Source organism: Trachinotus anak, unplaced genomic scaffold, assembly GCF_046630095.1.
Source record: "Trachinotus anak isolate AG129_WGS33_773 ecotype Australia unplaced genomic scaffold, CSIRO_AGI_Tana_v1 ptg000007l, whole genome shotgun sequence".
NCBI lineage: Eukaryota > Metazoa > Chordata > Actinopteri > Carangiformes > Carangidae > Trachinotus > Trachinotus anak.
The window spans coordinates 19594030-19614662 of NW_027273858.1; the positions used below are offsets into that span (position 1 = coordinate 19594030).

General features: G+C 41.4%; 1 protein-coding gene across 1 annotated transcript; it reads right to left on the minus strand.

Annotated features, from left to right (window-relative positions):
- Positions 1-3560: 3560 nt before the first annotated feature.
- On the minus strand, positions 3561-19556 carry LOC139623219 (rho-related GTP-binding protein RhoQ). The gene is made up of 5 exons (XM_071481265.1): positions 18989-19556; positions 18563-18621; positions 9544-9708; positions 6649-6744; positions 3561-3800 (listed from the first exon to the last, which is right to left on the minus strand). Exons 1-5 carry the CDS (start codon positions 19128-19130, stop codon positions 3639-3641), a joined length of 624 nt encoding a protein of 207 aa, XP_071337366.1. The 5' UTR covers positions 19131-19556; the 3' UTR covers positions 3561-3638.
- Positions 19557-20633: the final 1077 nt, after the last annotated feature.

A 20633-nucleotide genomic window follows, 5' to 3' on the forward strand; every position in this document is an offset into this window, starting at 1 on the left:
CGTCACATCTGACGCTCTCCAAGTTAAACCCTCCGAGCCGACTTATTAACACAGTAAACACATTTATTGAGAAGAGAGAAGCATCAACGGGAGAATGCATCGGTGGCTGCGGCACTTAGGTCCTGGATCCTGAGGGTGGACCTTCACACAACGTAAGCAAGCAGAACTGTCCGAGAGAGAAGGCTGTTCAGCCTGCAATCCGCTGTTCAGCTCGAAAAGACAGTTATACAACACAGGCTGGGACGGAGAGGAGGAGCACCATTTACATTAAAGCTTTTAATCAATCATCTCAACAGAAAACTAAAAGAAGTCATTTAGCAAGAGTTGGCACCTTTGATTAATGTCTTTAAAAAAAAAATTAGAAAAAGCCAATAAGAAATGCATAAAAAAAAAGAAAAGCTAATAGTTTGGCTTGCGAGAAAAAGTTCCATCCCAACCTCAGGTTATTACCTACAGTATGATAGACATGTAGGTTTGAAACCTTAGTTGCATAACACTGTTTTAGGGGGTCATAGATATTTAAACTACTCTCTAAATCCTGGTAAACTTCGCATATTACCTTCATTTTTGTTCAAAATGTCGTAGAATATCTTATTACACAGATCAATGAATTCTTATGGGGTAACCAGTCTCTACAATGTTGGTACATGAGTGCTGGTCAAACTAATGTTATTTCCATACATTACATAAATCACTTACGGCTATCATGTGGGGATATCATGATTTCAAATTGTTTTTATTTAAATTCTATTAAATCAACTTCTACAGCCTGGGTTGCACCAGCTATTTATAAATCCATCACTTAGTTTGAAAGTGTTACAATGTTCTTATTAACTACTGTCTTGATTTAAATTTGTCATTTACAAAATTGGGTTGCACCATTAAAATTCAAGAAACTGTTTACTTTAGTAATGTTGAAATTGGTTGCAAGGTTATATCTGTATAAAGTCACTGTAGCATCAAGAGCTGTAACAAACCTCTTTAAGACTACAGTTTTAGGAGGCCAAGTGGTGTAGAGGGCCGCAGGGATGATGTCATTTTGTAGGCCAACCCTGGATCCCTCGATAAAAAGCCAATTGGATTTTTACATTAGCTTTTGGTTTATTAAAGAAAATGAGTTCTGTGACAAACAAAAGTTTGTGATACTTATGTTTTGTTCAGCACAATAATCTTCACAAATGTACAACGGTTTTATGATTTTTGAAGCCTCAATATAATAACCAGAAGTAAAAAGCTAATGTTAGGCTATAAACAAACTATGACACAAGATTTCAGTGTCACCACCTCTAAACTTCCAACTTGTAGGTTGATTTAGCTCTTACCCCTTCTACAAAAGCCTTTCTTCTTACAAAGTTAGTCACAGTTTGCAAAAGTGCAAGTATAAACACAACAAGGCTGTACAGGTGGACTGATGAGTAGGACAGTTTTTGTGTTTGGCGTGATGACGTTTAACATCCCTAAAAACCTCTGTTGTCTCATTAAGCCGCTTGGTAGAAACCAGCCTTTTTTTGGACACATAAAAGCTTAAAGAAATCATGACTGGGGTAAGTCACCGATGTGTTTTGTGTCGCAGAACAAGACATTAAAATGTCTTGAGCTTGTGTTCACCACAGACCTTATTTCAGTCATCTAACTAAAACACCCCTTCAAAAAACCCACTTCTGGAAGAAGGTACCAGAAGTTCTAAAGTGCTAACGAATTGAACGTTTTTAGGACTCATTCCTGTAGCAGTCTATATTTAGATTGGATTTTGCAAATGTAGGTATGAAAAAACGTGTCAGAGTTAGTAGCATTCACACACTTGAGTGTGAGTGGGATGTATGTATGTTTATGCCGACAGAACTTGAGTTATTTTTGTCATTAAGTCTAGCTAACTTTATTGGCGTAACATTTTGTGGTAGGTTTTGTTGTTTTGTGCAGTTTCATTTAAAATATTCCCAGTTGTTATCATTATTAGAAAGAATTTTAATCACGTATAAGACCAGATGTGAACCATATAAGAGTGAACAATAACGTGACATTACCTTTGTCAGTTGGTTCTGTTAGCTAATGCTACGGAACAGCTACACCTGGCAGCTATTCTGTCTGCGGTGCTACCTATTTGAATTGAGTGATATTTAAATCTCCACTTAGCAAAGACTTAGATTATAAATAGGCTAAATTTAAATTTACAAAGAGCTGGTGCAACGGACTGTGAATCCTTCTTGTTCAGAACTGTTTGGATTTTCCACGTTTCCTAAAAAGTTGACATTTGGGATGTCCAAGGTTTTCACCCAGTGCCTTTTAACAGATTTTTGGAGATGTGATGGACTATGATTGTTCATGGTAAGATGGTGTGCTATGCTAATACTTGTGCATCTGCTGAGCTTCAATCAGCCTCTTCCAGGGGGAGGGACAGTGTGTAGAAGCAGAGGAATGTGCTTTGTTTTGCTGGGACATTAAGTGGTGCGGACTGTGCTTCATGTTGTGCATTAGATATACAGTATTGGGTCACTGTAGCCACCTGATGATGAAAGTGTGCATTTGATTCTTTGGACGTTGGATATGAATCAGAGTTTCATTTCTAAAATGAGATCTCTCTTCTTGTTCTCTCTTCTAAACTTTCTTAAAGGTGATAAAAGGATAACACATTATTGAAAGATAACAAAAGATAAAACAAAAAGTTAAGCTATCGGATGACAAAATAATATTTGCACAGACTGGATGATCTCTATTTTAGAGATACAGTATCATAAACTCCGGATAATATATATTTTAAAAATGGATAATAAACTCTTTAGTTTCTGATAAAGACCTCAGCCCCAGTCTTAACTTACAGTATGTTTTGGCATGCCATACTATAAAATGACAGGGTTTTCATAAGGCAAAAACACAAGACTCAAACTTTAAAATAATATAGTTCTAGGTCCAAAATCTGTCATCTGAACATTTCACTGTTTTTGATTTGTGTCATCCTCTACACAAAGTAAAGCCTCTTATGTGGTTTAATCTGCAGGTCTTCAAATGACAAATAATTGGAGACAGACTTTGTGGGCCAACAGAGTTTTTGTAGCAAGTTATAAATTGAAAACAACTGGGCCGTTTTGTCCAGAAACATATCCTGGGCACTGTCACAGTGTCACTTAAATCAGTCTCTCATTATTTATCAGCTGCAGGTTTTTTCTCTCTTGATTTGGTCATCTGATCTTGTCAAACTCACAAATCAATAATCTAACTTCTAAAACCATAGAAATCATATGAACCGCCTAAATGTAGCATTTCTTTTAAAACTGAAATGTCATTTTGTGTTTTTTCTTCTTTTTTGTATGACAGCATACAACAATTTTGTACAGGAAAAAATGATTAAAAATGGTTATAAAAGAAGGTAATTTTGAGGCAAAAAGTCTTTACGAAGAAGAGACTGACTTGGGTTTTGTGCTCCTTTGGTAGTAAACTGCATCCTCAACCCCAGTGATGGACAGCAGGAGGAAAAGTTTTGGCCTTTCAAGAGCACTGCAGCTTGAAACTAGCTCCTGTTTTGTCCTTTTCATTCTCTTTTGTCTCTCTCTGCTGTCTGTGCATTTTACTTTTGTCTGTCTTTTGCCTTCAGTCCAGGTTTGGTTTATGGTTGGCTGCTGAATGATCTCTGGGTTTATGTATCACGTGATCAGACAGCAGTTGATGCAGCGAGGTCCCAGTCTTCTCTTCAGGGCTCCCTTCTTTCTCTTGGGAGCCAGGATGGCAATGATGGCCTCGTCGAACACTGTCTTCAGGCCCTTCTGGGTCAATGCTGAACATTCCACATAACAACATGCACCGATCTGATGAGAAAGAAAAGACAGACCATCAGTAAAAAAAAAAACAGAAAAAAAGTGGTCAACTAAAGGTTATTTCAAGTTATTAAATTCATAGGTAAATAAATAATTTAACGTTTTGAGAAATACAGTTATTCTTGCTTGCTTGGTTAGATGAGAAGATCTATATTATTCTCACATCTGTACCATAGACTGTATATAAAAATGGACGTAGATTCCGGGTCTGAAAAGTGAAGCCAATGCTGAGGAGCCTTAAACCTGCATTCTATCTAATAACCATCAGGGGGCGACTCCCCTAGTTGCAAAAAGAAGCCTGATTGTATTGAAGTCTATGGGAAAATGGCCCAACTCCTCAAGTGATTTTTTTTACCTCAGTAATCGTTTTCCTAATGAGTTCTCTGTTCTCAATCTGTAGTTTCAGGTCTTCTTCAACACAACATGATGTTCATTTTTTAAATTATGGTCCCATTTAGAGGAAAATAGACAATAAAGTGGGGTATGCATTAGGGCGGGGCTAAGGTTTGATTGACAGACTGTACCACATGTGGTGACCTGATGGACAATCAGAATAGAGCATAAAGCAGGTACCCTCACTCCTCAGCTCCACCTTCTCATCCAAATATGGTTTCTTCTGGTTTCAAAAAACCAAGATGGCAACAGCCACATTACAAACTTGAGTCTTCAAAACAGCAGTTCACAAACCAATGGGTGATGTAACAGGGGGTTGCCACTTGGTCTATATGGTAAATATTATAGCTATAGCCAGCAGCAGGCTAGCTTAGCCTAGTATAAAGACTGGAAATGGAAAGTGCAGCGAGTGTAGCCTGACGGTCCAAAGGTAACAAAATCTTCCTACCAGCACATCTAACACTCTTATTAACATGTTCTATCTTGTCTGTGTAATCTGTACAAAAGTTATAATTTAAAACAACAACACAAAGTGTGTACTACAGTTTTTACACTTTGTGCAGATGAGACACAACGATGTACAGTTACTCGATTTAACATCCCATCTTACTGCAGCTCTTTTGCTGTCTATTAACTGTCTATTAAAAAATGCCACTGACCAAGCAGCCAAAATTACTTTACAACTTTACTAAGTTCATGTTATACGTCTGCAGCCAATAAGAAATGACCTTATGTATGCTTTAAGTGCTTCTCAGATGTGCACCTCATTACATATGCACGGTGGCATGATAATCTCATGTCTGAATAAGCACCCCAGTTGCTTTGGTCATTCAACCCTTAGCATTATTCTGAACATATTTCCAAAATCCTCAAAGATGGTAGCTGGAGGTGACACATATTGTTGAGCAGTTTGCACTACATGCACCAAAATCGAAATATAAAATATTCATTATATTTCTGTATATTTCTCTTACTACTGTTTTATATTTTCATACTAAATGACATGCTAATGTGTTTCCTGTGTTGTGCTAAAGAAGCAAGGAGATATGTCATTTCCAGCTACATGGATATGAAATGCAGGCTCACAAAGGAATAGATTAACATTTTGGGGAATAAGCTAATTCACTTCCTTGCAACTCTCAGTGAATGTAAGTAACAGGTTATCTTATTTTAGCATAAAGAGTATTAACAGGGGGACTATATCTTTTCTGGGAGCTGTCATCTCCTGGGCAAGAAGTATTCTTGCCATCATTTCTAACTTTGTTTTTGGTATGGATAAAACAAAACAAATATAATGTGTTGATCAGTAAGCTTCAGAGGTGCTTCTCTGTGGCTTTGTGTCCAGTCAAACCTGCTGTTTCCCCCTGTTTCCAGTCTCTATGCTAAGCCAATCTAGCTGGCTGCTGGCTCCAGTGCACATTTAGTGTACAGATCTAAGAGTGGTATTGATCTTCTCAGCAAGAAAGTGAATAAGCATATTTGCTAAAATATTTAACTGTTCCTTTAAAAATTGCTTTTATCTGGCAGCAGATGTATTTTTTGATCCAGATTGTTGAAGAGGGTGTTGGATGGTTCTGCTTCTGGATTTTTTCAAAGATTTATGGGATTTTCATAAAAATAGATTCTTTAACTCCGTGACTTAAACTTAGTGGCAATAATACATTTATAATAATAACTTAAAGACGAAAGATAGTTGTATGTCATGAAGACCAAGGCCAAATTAATGGTGAATGGACTGCACTTACATAGCACTTTGTAGCGCTTTACACTACAAACCACATTCACACATTCACACACACATTCATTCAGTGCTTTTCTTTCTACACATAGTGCTTCTACCATACACACACACTCACACACTGATGGAACAGCCATCAAGGGTCCATGCAAGATAATTTCAAGCCGTGTCTATCACTCAATGTGAGCATTATTAGGAGCAGATGTGGCTCAAGAGGTAGAGTGGGTTGCCCACTGATCAGAAGGTCGGTGATTCAATTTGGGGTTCAGTATCTTGCCCAAGTTAAAGGATCGAACCATCAACCCTCTGATCACGTACATCATAATCCATGTTGCCAAAGCCGCGTAAACACCTGCTTTGAAATGAATCTAGACTCTAAGTTTTGAAGGGCTGACTGTTTCTGCCTGACAGGAGCAATTACTTTGATATCTGCATCCTCCTGTCTTGAACTCCGCTGCACATCCCATGTTGACCCAGAATGTATTCCTGGATTCATTTCTAGGCAAAGAATGCACAGAGATCGGATTCCAAGCATTTCACTGAAGGAATTACATCCCCACAGAAAGATTCCTGGGTCAGATCAACACACAGGAAAATAACTGGACCTGACACCTCAATTCTGCAACACTGAGAGTGAAAATAGAGGCTTCTACTCTCTCTCACCAGCTGCGCACTACTGCACTTCCTCAGTCAGACAAATATACAAACCTCCTTTGCCAGTTTCTGTCCCTGCTCTGTAGCGATGGGCTTCTCCTTCATGTCATTCAGTTTGGCAATGGTCTTGGGGTCATCACGGAGGTCAATCTGAAAGAGATAAGGGACACTTCCTCTGAGCGAGGTCAAAACGACTTTTACCGTCAGAATATGCACAATAATGAACCACTTTGTCCGTCATTTTTTATTGACTTGTTATCTGATTGGTCAACATAAAATCAGGTATTACAGCACTTTTCTGACTCCATGCTTTTAAATAATGTTAAATAAAATAAAGTTGAGTCAAAGAGCTGAACTGAATAACTTAGCGTTGTCTCATTTTGAAACAAAGCTACGTTAGCCCACACTTCCTGCTCTTATGCAAAGTGATTTCACAGCCAACCACAAGGTTCCTCACTCTTCTTTTATTCATTGCAATGCTCAGCACAAACGGCTCATTCCCGTCTCTGCAATAACCAATTATGATACACGCATCCACCTGCACAGTCTTAGAGGGAGCGACCGTCATTAGGCCCTTTTCTTAATTAGCATGATTTGTGTTAGTGTGGCTCACTGTTATCAAGCTCATGTGGATATAACAGCATCTACCCGAACAGCAGCTAGTGAGTTATGACAGGAACTGATAAAAGAGCAGTAAACATCAGCTGACACAAGATAAATCAGACACCCACTACATCCTCCTCATCACCGCTGGGTCTGGGCTGCACTGGCGTTTGGTTGCCAGGGAACACAGACCAAAAATCACCCACAAGTCAACTCACATTTTTAAGGGGACATGGTATTGGCACTCAGTTTTAAAACTAATACTTAGGATTAATGTCATCTCTTAACATTTAAATTAGTTTAGTGGCGCATCTATTGAAGATCACAAGACATTAGCCCAGCTTTAGCATCTTTGCATAAGATAGTTTCTGGTTTAAAAAGATATGATTAAACGTTACCTTGAAGGCAGTGAGGACTCCTGCAACAAGCCACAGACATTTTAAAACAATGTGAGCCAGATCAGCCTGAGGTCCCCTGCTAGGTTTGTAGGTTTGATTTAATGAAATAACTCTTCCTTGCCGTGGCTCAAGTTCAGGGCTTCAAGGTTAAACCTGCTTTTCTTTTTCTCTTTTTTTTTAAATTTTTTTTTTTAATCTCATTTACTTAAAGCTACATTTATCAACAATTTGATTTGATGATGATGATGATGATGATGATGATGATTATGGTAAAGAAAATATTAGTTTTGCATTAGGTTTGTTATATGTACTTTTTAATAAAACTGAATGCAGTATCAAACAGTGTCAGTGTCAGTATCAGTATAAAAGTTTGTGATAGGCACAAATTCTCCTAAATCATACAACTGGTTCTTGCATGACTTGTGATGTTGTCAGGCAGATTTTTAGGTCACCATCTCAGATAGTTTGGCAGCAATTTCATTCATGTTTACAGTCTCCTTGACCTATTTCAGATCTCTGCTGCCTCCTTAAATCAGCAGTGGTTTGGATTTGACAGTTGTTCCCTCTTCTATGTCCTCTCTCTTAAGGTGACCTGAGATTGATGAGTCTTGGACCTGTTCTATGTAGGGAGTATGTGCTCCTGGAATCATATTTAGGTTTGCCTTTCATGCTCCGAAGGTCCAGTCCGTCTCCACTTTTATTTCCAATGTCATTTTGTACTTGAGGTTGTTGAAGCAGCTGGCGCAGTTGGATGTGCAGCTCCATTGACCTGTTTCTGTGATGTTGTCTCAGCAGCTCAGTGACACCTCCACTTTGGGAGAGTCATCATCAGGGCTGCAACCGATGATTTTTTTCAATATCAGTTCATTTGTGGAATATTTTCTTAATTAATCAATTCATCGATTAATTATCTGTTAGAAAATAGTGAAAAATGCTCACTTTATTTTGCCAGAGCTCAAGGTGACGTTTTCAAATGCCTTGATTTTTCCAGCAGTCCAAACCCACAGATGTTCAGTTTACAGTGACGTGACGAGAAAAATAAGAAAAGCAACAAATCCTCTCATTGGAAAAGCTGGTGCCAGAACATTTTTTTGGAAAATGACCCAAAGAATTAAACAATTATCAAATTTATTTTGATTGATTGATTTATTGCTACAACTTGACAAACTATTATGCTGACTCTATCAAACAATGTGTGATGCAGTTTTCTCAACAAATTGCTTTACTTAGCATTTTAGCACCTCTGGTTCCCTCATCCCAAAATCTAAGGTTTTTTTTTATTATGGGTTTTTGGTTAGATGACTGACATAAGGTTTGTGGTTCACACAAGCTCCAGACACTTTCACATTTTATTATACAACATAAAATATGTCAGTAAATACCCCAGCTGTGATTTCTTTCTTTGTAAGAGGAAAGACTTTTGGAGAAGAGGTAAGAGCTTAATCAAGTTGGAAGTTTAGTGGTGGTGACGTTCAAGTCATAGAGTCTAACATTAGCTTTTTACTTCTGGTGATTTATTTAGGCTCCAAAAACACGTGTTGGACATTGGTGAAGATCTTCCTGCTGAACAAAACGTGTAAGTATCATAAACTTTTATTTGCCACAGAGTTTATTTTCTGCAGTAATCCAAAATCTTATGTAAAAATCCCACTGGCTTTTTGTCAAAGGAACCAGGGTGATGCTAACATCTGGGCTGTCCTACAAAAATACGTCATCCCTGCATGGCTCTATTGCCAAATGCCAACAGAGGATTATTTTCTCTTTTACAGCAGGATGTAAAATTTGGGCAAAAAACATGAAGGTTCGTATAATACCAGTTTGTTCGAAATGACAGGGATAAGCGAAGATACAAATGTGTACATTAGTGCATCTATATGAACAAAAAATCCCAAATGAACATCAATTTGAAAAAGAGCATACTGGTGTTAAAAGTGTGTCCGGGACTGACCTGGGTGCCGATGAGCAGGTAGGGGACACTGGGTGCATACTCCTGCAACTCGGGCACCCATTCTTCTCGCACATTCTGGAAACTGGCAGGGTTGACCACAGAGAAGCAGATGAGGAAGACATCGGTCATCGGGTAGGACAACGGCCTCAGGCGGTCGTAGTCTTCCTACAAGAGAGCAGCACAGTAACGGTTAACAGTGACAGCTGAGTTCAGGAGAGGATTCGAGGTCAGGACGAAGGGGGACAAGGGAAAAAATGAGGAGACAAGTCATTTCCATTTCTTAACATCTGAGAAATTATTATTCATGAATTATTAACGTATATAAAAAAAGAGCTCAGACGCAGACAGACTTTTACTCCTCAGAGGAGCCAGCAGGGCTGACTTTACACTCTGCTTAGCCGGCTCCTCGGCCGTTTTATACAAATGACGTGGACTATTATGACGACAATGTTATGCATAAAAAACTGCACGTGGAATTGAAGAGAGAAGAATGTGAGGACGTTGACCTTCGTCTCTCTTTCACTCTCCCACCCTGACAAAGACAATTAGGGATTATTTTACAATTGCAGTCCTTTAAGGCGAGCGGAGCACAAGGCATCGCCACAAGACAGTGAAAACCCAACACACTGCCATCTCTGATATTTGTGTGCTGTAAATGGCCAATTCACAGACGCAAGACTGTCCTTTGTGCGCCAGATCAAGTGCTGCCTTGTCCTCACCAAAGATAAACCCTTTTGACAGAGTCTCTGACTTGCACACATGTGAATATTCATGGCCCATCTCACTTTCTTCTGATGGTTTTCTGCTGCTAGCTTGAAGACACAGCCAGTCAGTGGATGTCCAGTAATTAGATATGACTTCACCAGACCAACTCAGACCAACTGAATCAATCTCACTCTCATGTCTTGGAAATTTACTGTCCACATCCCTGAAATCAAAGCAAATTGGATACAACAACCCACTGTGCCAGACATAGTTGCAATGGGCCAGCCGAGCGCTGGCATGACAGTCTTTCACTCTGATGCCTTCAGCATGTCCCATTCTCTGCCAAACACACACACACACACACCACAGTCCAATACCATCACACTGCTACAACCCCAGAGACTGGGCTCTCACACACAAATGGATTAAGGGAAATTGTTATGCAGATGTCAGAAGATTCTCCAAACAGCAGTGGACAAGGGTGTCAGACAAGGGTGTCACCTTTTGTGGCCTGTGTAATGAATTCAAGATATACTGACTTTGTATGAGATTAGAGTATATGATGGAAACAGCGCAGGAGTCTCCACGCCTGTGCTCATACTGTAGATGACTCAACTGCGCCTTACTGGAGCGGTTCAAGTGGATGTAATTCAAAAATTTATGAGGTGTTCATCCTCTTACTTCCAAATGAGTACAGTATGTCAGAGCGCTCACAGGCCTGGCTCGTGCGGGAAATAGTTCTTAGAGGTTGTTATTAACTTCGGGTTGGACATTGTCACATGGAGTTTGTGTGTGTGTGTGTGTGTGTCTGTGTGTCGACAGCACAGTCAGAGAAGAAAGCCTCCTGTAACAGACAGCTTACCTGACACTATCTGAACATCCTGATGTGATAAATCAAATATGAATGCAAACCATCTGGAGCTTCAAAGAAGCTGAGACAAACGATGAGGATTTGCAAATACTACATTACACACATCTGAGTTTTACTTGTATAGTTTGAAGTGAGCATGAAGACATCAACATGAATGAAATTATCGGGTTCTAAATTTGCCAGGTGTCATAGATTTTGCCATACAATATAACAAGGTAGCTATCCCTGTTAAGTTCAGTTTGTTTGCGATAAGGACAGAGACCGTTAAAAACAGTTGTGGAATGTATGTGTGGCTTTAGATTCCCAATGCTGTCATCAGGGTGATCTTGGATTTGATTGAAACTTTACAAACTGGAGGTGTGGGGGTTTGGGAGAAATGGTTGTTTAGGAGGGCAGGGAGCGTCTAATGAAAAACACAACTGAAATGTAGGATCCAGGGTTTGTGAAGTGGCCCAACCTTATGGAGGTCGAACACTAAATAGCATAAGTATCTTTTTATTATATCTCTGGGAGTATAGGTTATTGTGGGCAATGCTGCAGATCAATAAGCAAGCACTGATACAGCAATATTGAAATTTTACATCTTTCAAAACACAGACACCCGAGTCTGGTTATGTTACCCATTAAAAATTACTCATTTGAATTAATTAGATTTTCCAGGAAATGTTTCATGATCTGCTTCAAAATTAAAATATATTCCAATATTGCAGTTTAAAAATATATACAGCACGGTTACCAGCAGCGTTTTATAGTTGATGATCCATGTCCCATCTGAGTTACAGAGCTCCTCTGTCTAATTCAAAAGAAAATATTACATTTATATGAAATAAATTAACAGGTTTATGAAGCTTTAATGAGGAAAACAAGCAGTCATGCTACATCACACAGCAAAGGCTGCACATTGTCATCTAGTAACTACATTAATAGCAATTTAAAATGCATCAGGATCTGTTTGATTCAGTTCAGCAGGTGAGTGATTGATTTTATGTTTGCTTCACAGTAATGAACTAGAGACCATCTTACTATTGGATCACACCAGCTGTGATGCCCGTCAACATGCTGACGATCCAACACATGAGTACTCAGTGGTCATGGGTCGGACCACACCTGTCTCGGCCTTCGTTTTGATCTCAGCTACACACCTGTTCAGTTTTGTGTCTGTATCCTGCAGGTTGTGATGCTGTTGTAAAATGCACTGCTCTTACAGTATACGGCGCCTTTCTAGTCATTTTGACCACTCAAGGCTCTTTACATTACAAGTCACATTCACCTATTCACACACACATTCATACAGCACTTTTTCTATACATATAGTGCTTCTTCTACCGCCACACTGATGATCAGGGCAGCCTTTGGGTGGGGTTCTGTATCTTGCCCAAGGACACTTTGACATGTGACCTTCCGATTAGTGGACCAGCTGCTCTACCTCCTGAGCCAGTGTGGTGACAAACATCTGTCCGCGAACACACAGACACATAAACACCTGCCACAACACTCAAAACCACCTCTGTGGTAGTTCCCGCTACAGCAGGTGTCACCCGGACCACATTTTGCCATGATCACACACACACACACTGAATCTGTTTTTGGCTTACCAAAAACATTCAATACCTGAAAGCTGAAGGCACTTCATCCCAATGATGTAACAATTATATAAAGCTGGTAAATGCAGTACAGCCATAAAGGTACACTGTCAGTTATACTGACAGACTGTACCTTCTTCCAGCTCATTTCCTTCTGTTGGGAAAAACTTGGATCAGTGCATACACCACAGTACGTCACAGAATGTCGTCATGTGCTTTCCTCTGTCCCCATACATACACGATATTTGTCACATGGGATCAAGGACACAGTGTGTTTATGTGTCTGTGTGTTCATGACCTTTGCTTGCACAAGTGAATCGCCTGATCCCCCGGCGAGCCACAGACATAAAGGAACACAGTGTAAGCCACTCAGCAGTTTACTGTAAACAGGCCGGGAGCTTCTCTGAGACCCATCCTGGCCTCTCACACTGTTTCCTCAGTGCAGCCCTGACACATTACCAAAGGCAGTGTTGCCCGCTCGCCTCTCTGTGTGGATACAGCGAGGCACAGACTGAGTGTATCCTCCTACATAACTCCAGTGCTCAGTCTTAAGTTTGAATAGGACTCCAGAAATGTTTACACTCATGCTGCTGTTAGAGAGCTTTGGATGAATGTTTCCACCAGAGGTATGTCACGCAATTTTATTAGTACAGTTCAACAGTTTATGTGCACATCACAGACACCTTGCATAACAGTCTTTCCAAGGTAGTCAGGAGTGTCTAGTAAATATTATGATCAGTGGAAAGTGGACAAAAAGGGAGTGAGAGCGGCTCAGTGCGTGTATGACGAAATGTTAACACTAGCCTCTCTCCATACATGTCCATACATTTGCACCAGTGTCTTCCTTCGGCCACCGTGAGAGCTCGGCTGTGTGACTGTGCTCTGTTGACTCAGTGACATATGAGTGCTATGATATCAGTGAGTCATTCCCTCCTCCATCAACCCCCTCCTTCCACCGCTCTCTCTTTCTTCCATCTTTCTCCTTTTCTACTCCTATCTCCTCCTCAGGGCTCTATCAACTGGCTATGTCAACAGAGTCGGAGACGCCTGCTCTAACATGGCCGCTGGGTGGGAAGGCAAGCCCAGAAATAGACACTTCTGTTTGCAAAGTTCTGTCTCTGATGTGAAATTTTGCAGAAGTGGATTTAACCTTGGGAGAAAGAATACAGTTTGTTTGTTTCTATTTCACTGTGTCTTTGATGATGATTAATGATCATCAACCATAGCTCCAGCACTGATACACTGTCTACTCAAGAGAATATCCTGCTATACTTTATTAAAAAATCTGACAGTTTAATATTGCCTTTAATGGCAGTGGCATATGTACGATGCATGGTACAACATAAATGGAGACCTTGATTAGAAGCAGCTACGGTATCTCATTTTATATATTTCCTTTTAACACTGGCTCAACTCTTTATCCCAGAATGTTCCAATATTAAAATACACTGCTCGAGGTGGTAGAGATGATCCAGGAGATTTCAAAAAGAGTGTAATGCTGAAATTATTGTTACTTGATTAAAAGATTTTGGGATTCGTTTGGAAGGTTACTCGCCATGACAAGTACTGCTCAGCTTGTGAGAAACAGCTGTATAATGTCTTCTGTGACTCTGGATGAGCTTTGTCAAGTCCCAGATGACGTCACTGGGGCTTATCTTAGTTCTGGCAATGTACAATATTTTTCTTATGACGAGACCAAAAACAACACTGAATTGATCTTACTAACATGTATAAACTGTTTAGCTAAAGCCTGATATATCTGATTCCCTCTGTGCCACCGAGCTCCACTGTTGTCCAAAAACTATTAAAAACATGAGAGTGAGCCACAATGTTGCAGTGCGTGAAGTACTACCACGACATTAGCATGAACATACACATACTGTAGTTTTTCTTGACTCAATCCTACACTGTCCAAATGTGCATTAATCCGCCGCAGAAAATAGTTCCCAACAAATTACTGCACCGCATTGCACTGTTTAATCCTGTTTGAGCAAGATTTGAGTGCCAAGCTTTCTTATGAAATTATTTAGCCTAGTTTTAAATAATACTATATATCTGTACCCTGTGTATCGCTTTTCAAGATTTAAAAATATTGGTACACTTTTGTTTTAGTACAGATTAAACTGAAACTTAAATTGATTAGTGAGCTTTATAGGTGCTGACAGGAGGATTTTGTTACTACTGTACAGAGTGAGGCTAACTCTTTTCCCGTAAAGACCACTTCCGGCAGCCAATTCTAGTTCCCAAAATCTCAAAGGATTCTGTTAATTCAGCACATTTTATTCAAAGATATGAACCATGTAAGCATAACACCAACTTACTGGAAATAATAAAAAGTATTTAAATTTTAACACAGGCTCCCCGTTAAAAGACATGGTATCAATATTGGGTCACAGTGCAGAGACCATTTAAAGACAAGTTTATATTGTGTTTTTGGTCAACGTGCCACAAAGTGAGCCTGGAGCTTCTGCCCCTGCTGAGGGTCTGGATTCTGGCAAAGCATTTGGCTGCTTTGCTTTGGGCTCGCTGAAAGTCTGTCCTGACACTTCTTTTAGACAAAAAGACAAATCAGTTAATTGAAACTCCCATCAATTAATCATAATCCTCACTTGCAGCACTGAAGGGATTCTCTCCATACAAGAGAACTGTGGGTCCTCTAAAGTCTAAAATCTCAGTGTGAGCTGAGGTGCGTCTGTAGGATTCCTGTTCCTCTGTGTCCGAGCAGCTGAGAGGTGACAGGCTCCCAGCTGGGAAGAACCATTTCCAGTCCCCACCCTCCAACCTTCTCCCCCAGTCTCCACCTGCCACCCTCTCATCCCCCACTGGGATGTCTGAGGGTCACTGGGCCACTTTGGGCTGCTGAGTCACAGAAAGAGTGATCAGACTGTACCAAGCACTGAGGAGAGAGGGGGGTAATGGGTGAAGTGAAGTGGTAAAAGTGATTACATGATGTGCAGTTGAGTGGGGCAACATTTGAAGGGGCTGAGCAAATGAGGAACAGTCCAACAACAAAGTGGGGGTTAATAGGGCAGCAGGACATGGATCCCACAGGGTCTCAACTCCGGAGTTCCTCTCCCTAAAGCGTTTCCATGGGTACCACACCACTTAGCATCCACTTCCTGTTTCCTCCTGCTCCTCCTCAGGCGGTGATGCTAGATTTTCTTGAGTGCAGCGGGAGCAGCAGCAGGAGAATGAATGAATAAGTAAAGACTTTCCCCTCTGTTCCCTCATCACATTCAACAAAACAGACTTTGCAGACCTTCCATATGGAATAATTCAATAGCAAGCGCCTGGGAGAGCGACGTGGCAGCGTGCAGACAATAGCAGGAGGGGAAGTGGTATCAACAGCAGACAAAGCACTGTGGCTCTCAGCTCAATGCCGAGCTGTGATTATGTGGCCTGACATGTAACACCGACGTGACAGCATGGAGCCCCATCCGACGAGGGCATGACGGCGGCATGTATCTGTAATCCTGCTGATACCCTTGTGGAACAGCAAAGCATTGTGGGAGCTCCAGCCATGCAAGGAACATATATATTACAGGGAGCGTGAAGCCGATCGAACATGTGTAGGACAGGCCAGAGGTGGATGATGATGTAGCGAGAGGTTTAAATGAAGAAAGTGAGAGAAAGGGAAAGGAAAATGAAACTAAGAGGCCAGAATTAATCCAATTTCTGAGCAACCCCCCACCCCTCCTTCTCCTTCTTCCTCACTCTATTTGCCTCCCCCCATCTGTCTCTCTCTCTTCCTCTTTCTGTCTTCCTCTCACTTTCTCTCTCCCCCTCTCTCTTTGGGGCGCCGGGTCTTTGATCAGATGCTGAAGCTATAAACATTACCAGCTGGCCTTGTGCTCCACATAAAGAGGTCAGCCGAGTTGGGGGGCAGAGAGGGAGGGAGGGCTGCATTTTCAAGAGCAGTAACTCTACCCTGGGCGGCCAGCAGCACCCACAGCAGACATCTGGGAGAACTTCTCCATTTCAGAGACACTCTGAATCAGCTAAAAACAAACCCTCCTCTGAAACATGCACCCTATCAAACACGCCAGAATAGACAATGAGGTTGTGTTCCTCTTTTTGCTACTGAGTAGTAACACTTCTGCCATCTGCTTTCTTGAGGAAAAAAATATAACACAGCCACAGGTAGCTGTTTGGGTGGGAAGGAGGAGGGAGGGTGGTAGTGATTTGCTATTCATGGACTTGTGCATTTAGCATTCATGAATGAACAGACGAGAGAAACGGCTGAATATTCCCCAGCTGACCTTTCAGTGCTTAGTTTTTAGAGCGGCTCACGTTTCAGATTGTGACTCATGCTGATTTCACACAGTTAAATCCAGTCCTGTGGAAAGTGTCAACTGTTCAACATTTGACGTACAGTTTTAGGCTGCTGCATACACAGGGTAAAAGTCTCAGGGACAGAATGGCTCTTGCAGACTTGCAGTATAGCTGAGGCAAGTCCAAATTTAAAGGTGCTATGAGGAGTTTCCTTGTCAACAAAGTCATGTTTACATTTGGTGTTTCTCACGCAAACACACAGTGTACGTCCTTATAAGTTGGAGCTGTGCAATGTTTACATCCTGCTGCTTGCTATCTTGCAGTCTTCTTCTACAGCTCTTTTGTTGGTGCATTTTTATGTTTTTTTTTTTTTGCATGTCACCGCTGGCAACTATCAATCAGCAAAATAGTGTCTAGTATATCATAAGTGGTATTCTCCTTTAAATTCGTGCATGTACACAAAACAAACCAACAGGGTTACCATCTTTAAAGTCGCTGCTCCATATCACTACTACAGGCCAAAAACACCACAGGGTTCCTTTAATCTAAATACTGGAACATCCTTATCTCAAAAGACACACGAGACGTAGGACTAATGTGCCCTTTAAAATGTGCATATTAATGATTAAAGTGTATGTCTAATATAGGGCTGCTTTTTATTATCAATCCATCAGCTGATGTTTTTAACTCATAATCAGTTTTTGGTTTCTAAAATGTCGGAAAAACCCCAAAGATATTTAGTTTACTATCATATCAAGAAAAGCAGCAAATATTCACAACTGAAAGCCTGGAATCAGTTCATTTATGTCATTTTTGCTTTAAAAAATTACATTTATAGTTAATCAATTATGAGAATCAGTTGACTGATCAGTTATTTCTTGACAAATTGTTTAATTTATCATTCACGCCAAATGGAAATGTTGGCTGTCAAACTTTCGTCTGGAAGTTCAGGTGGCAAATGATGCAGAGTCTTTCCCACATGTTGGTACTGTCACCCTCAGTGAGCCTGTGTCTGTCATGTATGTCCATATGCCTGCCTCTGTGTGTGTGTGTGTGTGTGTGTGTGTGTGTGTGTGTGTGTGTCTATGTGTTTGTATACACTGGCTCTTCTGCTGAGTGGAAACACTATTGTGTGTGCCTCTGTGTGTGTAGGGCAGTGCATTTTCAGTACAGTTTTAACTCTTGCCCTCTGAATGGCACATTGTAAAGAAAAGGCCCAGGCATTAGGCAACCCTATTAACAAACCTGTGACATCACTACTGGACATAGGAGCCCTGTTCTCCACATAATAGAACTATTGAAACCCCTTCACTACCATCACTGTCCATGGCACACCAGACTCTGGCAGTAAACCCATGTGCGAAAACCATCACCTGTTGCAGCTTAGTGTCTGGCCTGAATATGAAGCCTGTGGGCGTGTTGAAGGCACTGTCGGATAGTTATTGGTCCCAGGAGCGTGTTGGGAGACCGAGATAGAGACAGAGTGAGAGACAGGGAGAGCAAGACCCTGTGTGTGTGTGTGTGTGTGTGTGTGTGTGTGTGTCCTTGACATGCTTGGCACCTGGCCAGAGTAAAAAATAAACTGTACCTGACCAGCTGTGTCATACAGTCCCAACAAGTACTGCTTTCCGCCGACGTTGACACTCACTGCAAAAAAATGACAAAGAGCAGTTGAGAGAAGGAGGAAGAAAAGGGGAGGGGAGGGGGGGTTAAAAAGGGAAGGAAGGAGGGAGGGGGCTTTGGGTCCCCCAACCCCTCTCTGCTATGAAGAAGGCAAACAAGTGGTTTTGATTATAGCAACAGATGCAAGCCAATGCAGTTGGAGAAAGAGAGGCAGAGGAAACAGGGAATGTTTATCATGATGTTTTTATCTCCCCTCTCATTAGAATTTTCTATACAATTATCTCTTATTTGGATTAATTCTGGGAAATCATTATGAAACATTGAACAGCCGCAGCTCAGCATGTCACGATGTTAATAATAGACGCTCAAAATAGAAGAATTGTATTCATACCTGCATAATGATCAAAGACTGTGGGCACATACTCCTCGGGAAAGGCGTCATTGGCATAGCTCATCAGAAGACACGTTTTTCCCACTGCACCGTCTCCGACCACGACGCATTTTAACATGATAGTACCGGTTCCGTTAGCCATGATCCCGACCTTACCATCATCATCATCGGCCCCAGACGCCCTGTTGTCCCGACCTCCTCCTCCTGCTGCTGCTGCTGCTGCCGCTGCTGGTGCTGCTGCTGGTGCTGCTGGGCGGTGATCCCCGCACGGCGGGCATCACCAGTGTCGGAGGCGGACTCCGCGGCGCACGGAGTCGGACTGGAACTGCATCTTTCTCCCCTCCTCCCCACCACCGGTTACGGTACTCCTAAATTTGGCCGTGAAGGAGTTCCCTTTTCACGGCTGACGAAATGAACAAGACCCCTCAGACCTAATAGGTCTCAATACTGTTTCCCCTAAACAAGTAACAACCGAGAAGTACCACCGCTGCCACTCTGTGCTGCTGCCGGTCTGTCGTGTCCGCTCCCCGGTGCGCCCCACGCCTGTGCTCTCGCTCCCTGGCGCACTGTGCTGCTGGTGGACAAGGTGGGTGCGCTTGGTGGAGAGGCGGAGCTTGGATTTGAAACCAAGGGGCTCTGGATAAAGTACACTCCGCCTGGTGGGGACGTGTGGACTAAGTACTGTGAGAAATAACATCATAGATACTAGGAAGCTATTAGGTATAGGCTACATGGGAATTCTGTCTTTATAAAGTTATAGGAATATTAGGGCCAGAGGAACCAGAGGAAAATAAACAATATCCTGAAGTATAAGATATTAAATTTACCAGTGAATTGGACTACCACATGCGCACACACACACACACACACACACACACACACACACACACACGGGGCTCAGCACCATTAGCCTATAGCTTGCTGAAACTGGTAAGTTTAATAACCTAAAGTTTGAAAAAAATCCATATACTTGGGAACATCCTTGGAATATTAAGGGATTCATGTTGAAAACACAACCCAGTAACATTAGTAGGCTATAAGCCACCTACAAGTCTCACTCAGTCCCCAAGTAAAGACAATAAGCCTCGTGGTATAATATTGATTTCACTTTGGCTACACATGCATCTATCCTGAAGTCTAAGCCTAAAATATAAGAACATGTGCCACCTTTTTGAAAAGATACCAAAATGTTGTAACTTAAGTCTAACTCTAAGTCATAAACATTTAGCTTCTAAATTTAGGGAACTCTCCGTCTGCTTTTCACATGGCTTTGTGGTTGAAGAGATTAACAGATGATCTACTCTTACTGTGCTCATGTATAGCCTATCTACGTGTGTGTGTGTGTGTGTGTGTGTGTAGGATGGATGGGATATGTGAGATGGGAGTTGGGAGCTGCAGATGGAGACGCCACAGGAGGAGGTATGTGTTTATGAAAGATGGAGGGGAGGTACAGAGATTTGACCTCTGTAGAGCAGTTGGCCAGGTGTGGGCTGTCTTCTTGAATTAGTGCACTCATAACCATCTTAATAAAGCATGTCTCTCTACAAATGGAAAAGGAATGAGCGTTCACATGCACACGTGCCAGTCATTTTTCTGTCCGTCTTAATCTGTCTGCTCGCTAGGCCCAATGTTCCTCATGTGCCTG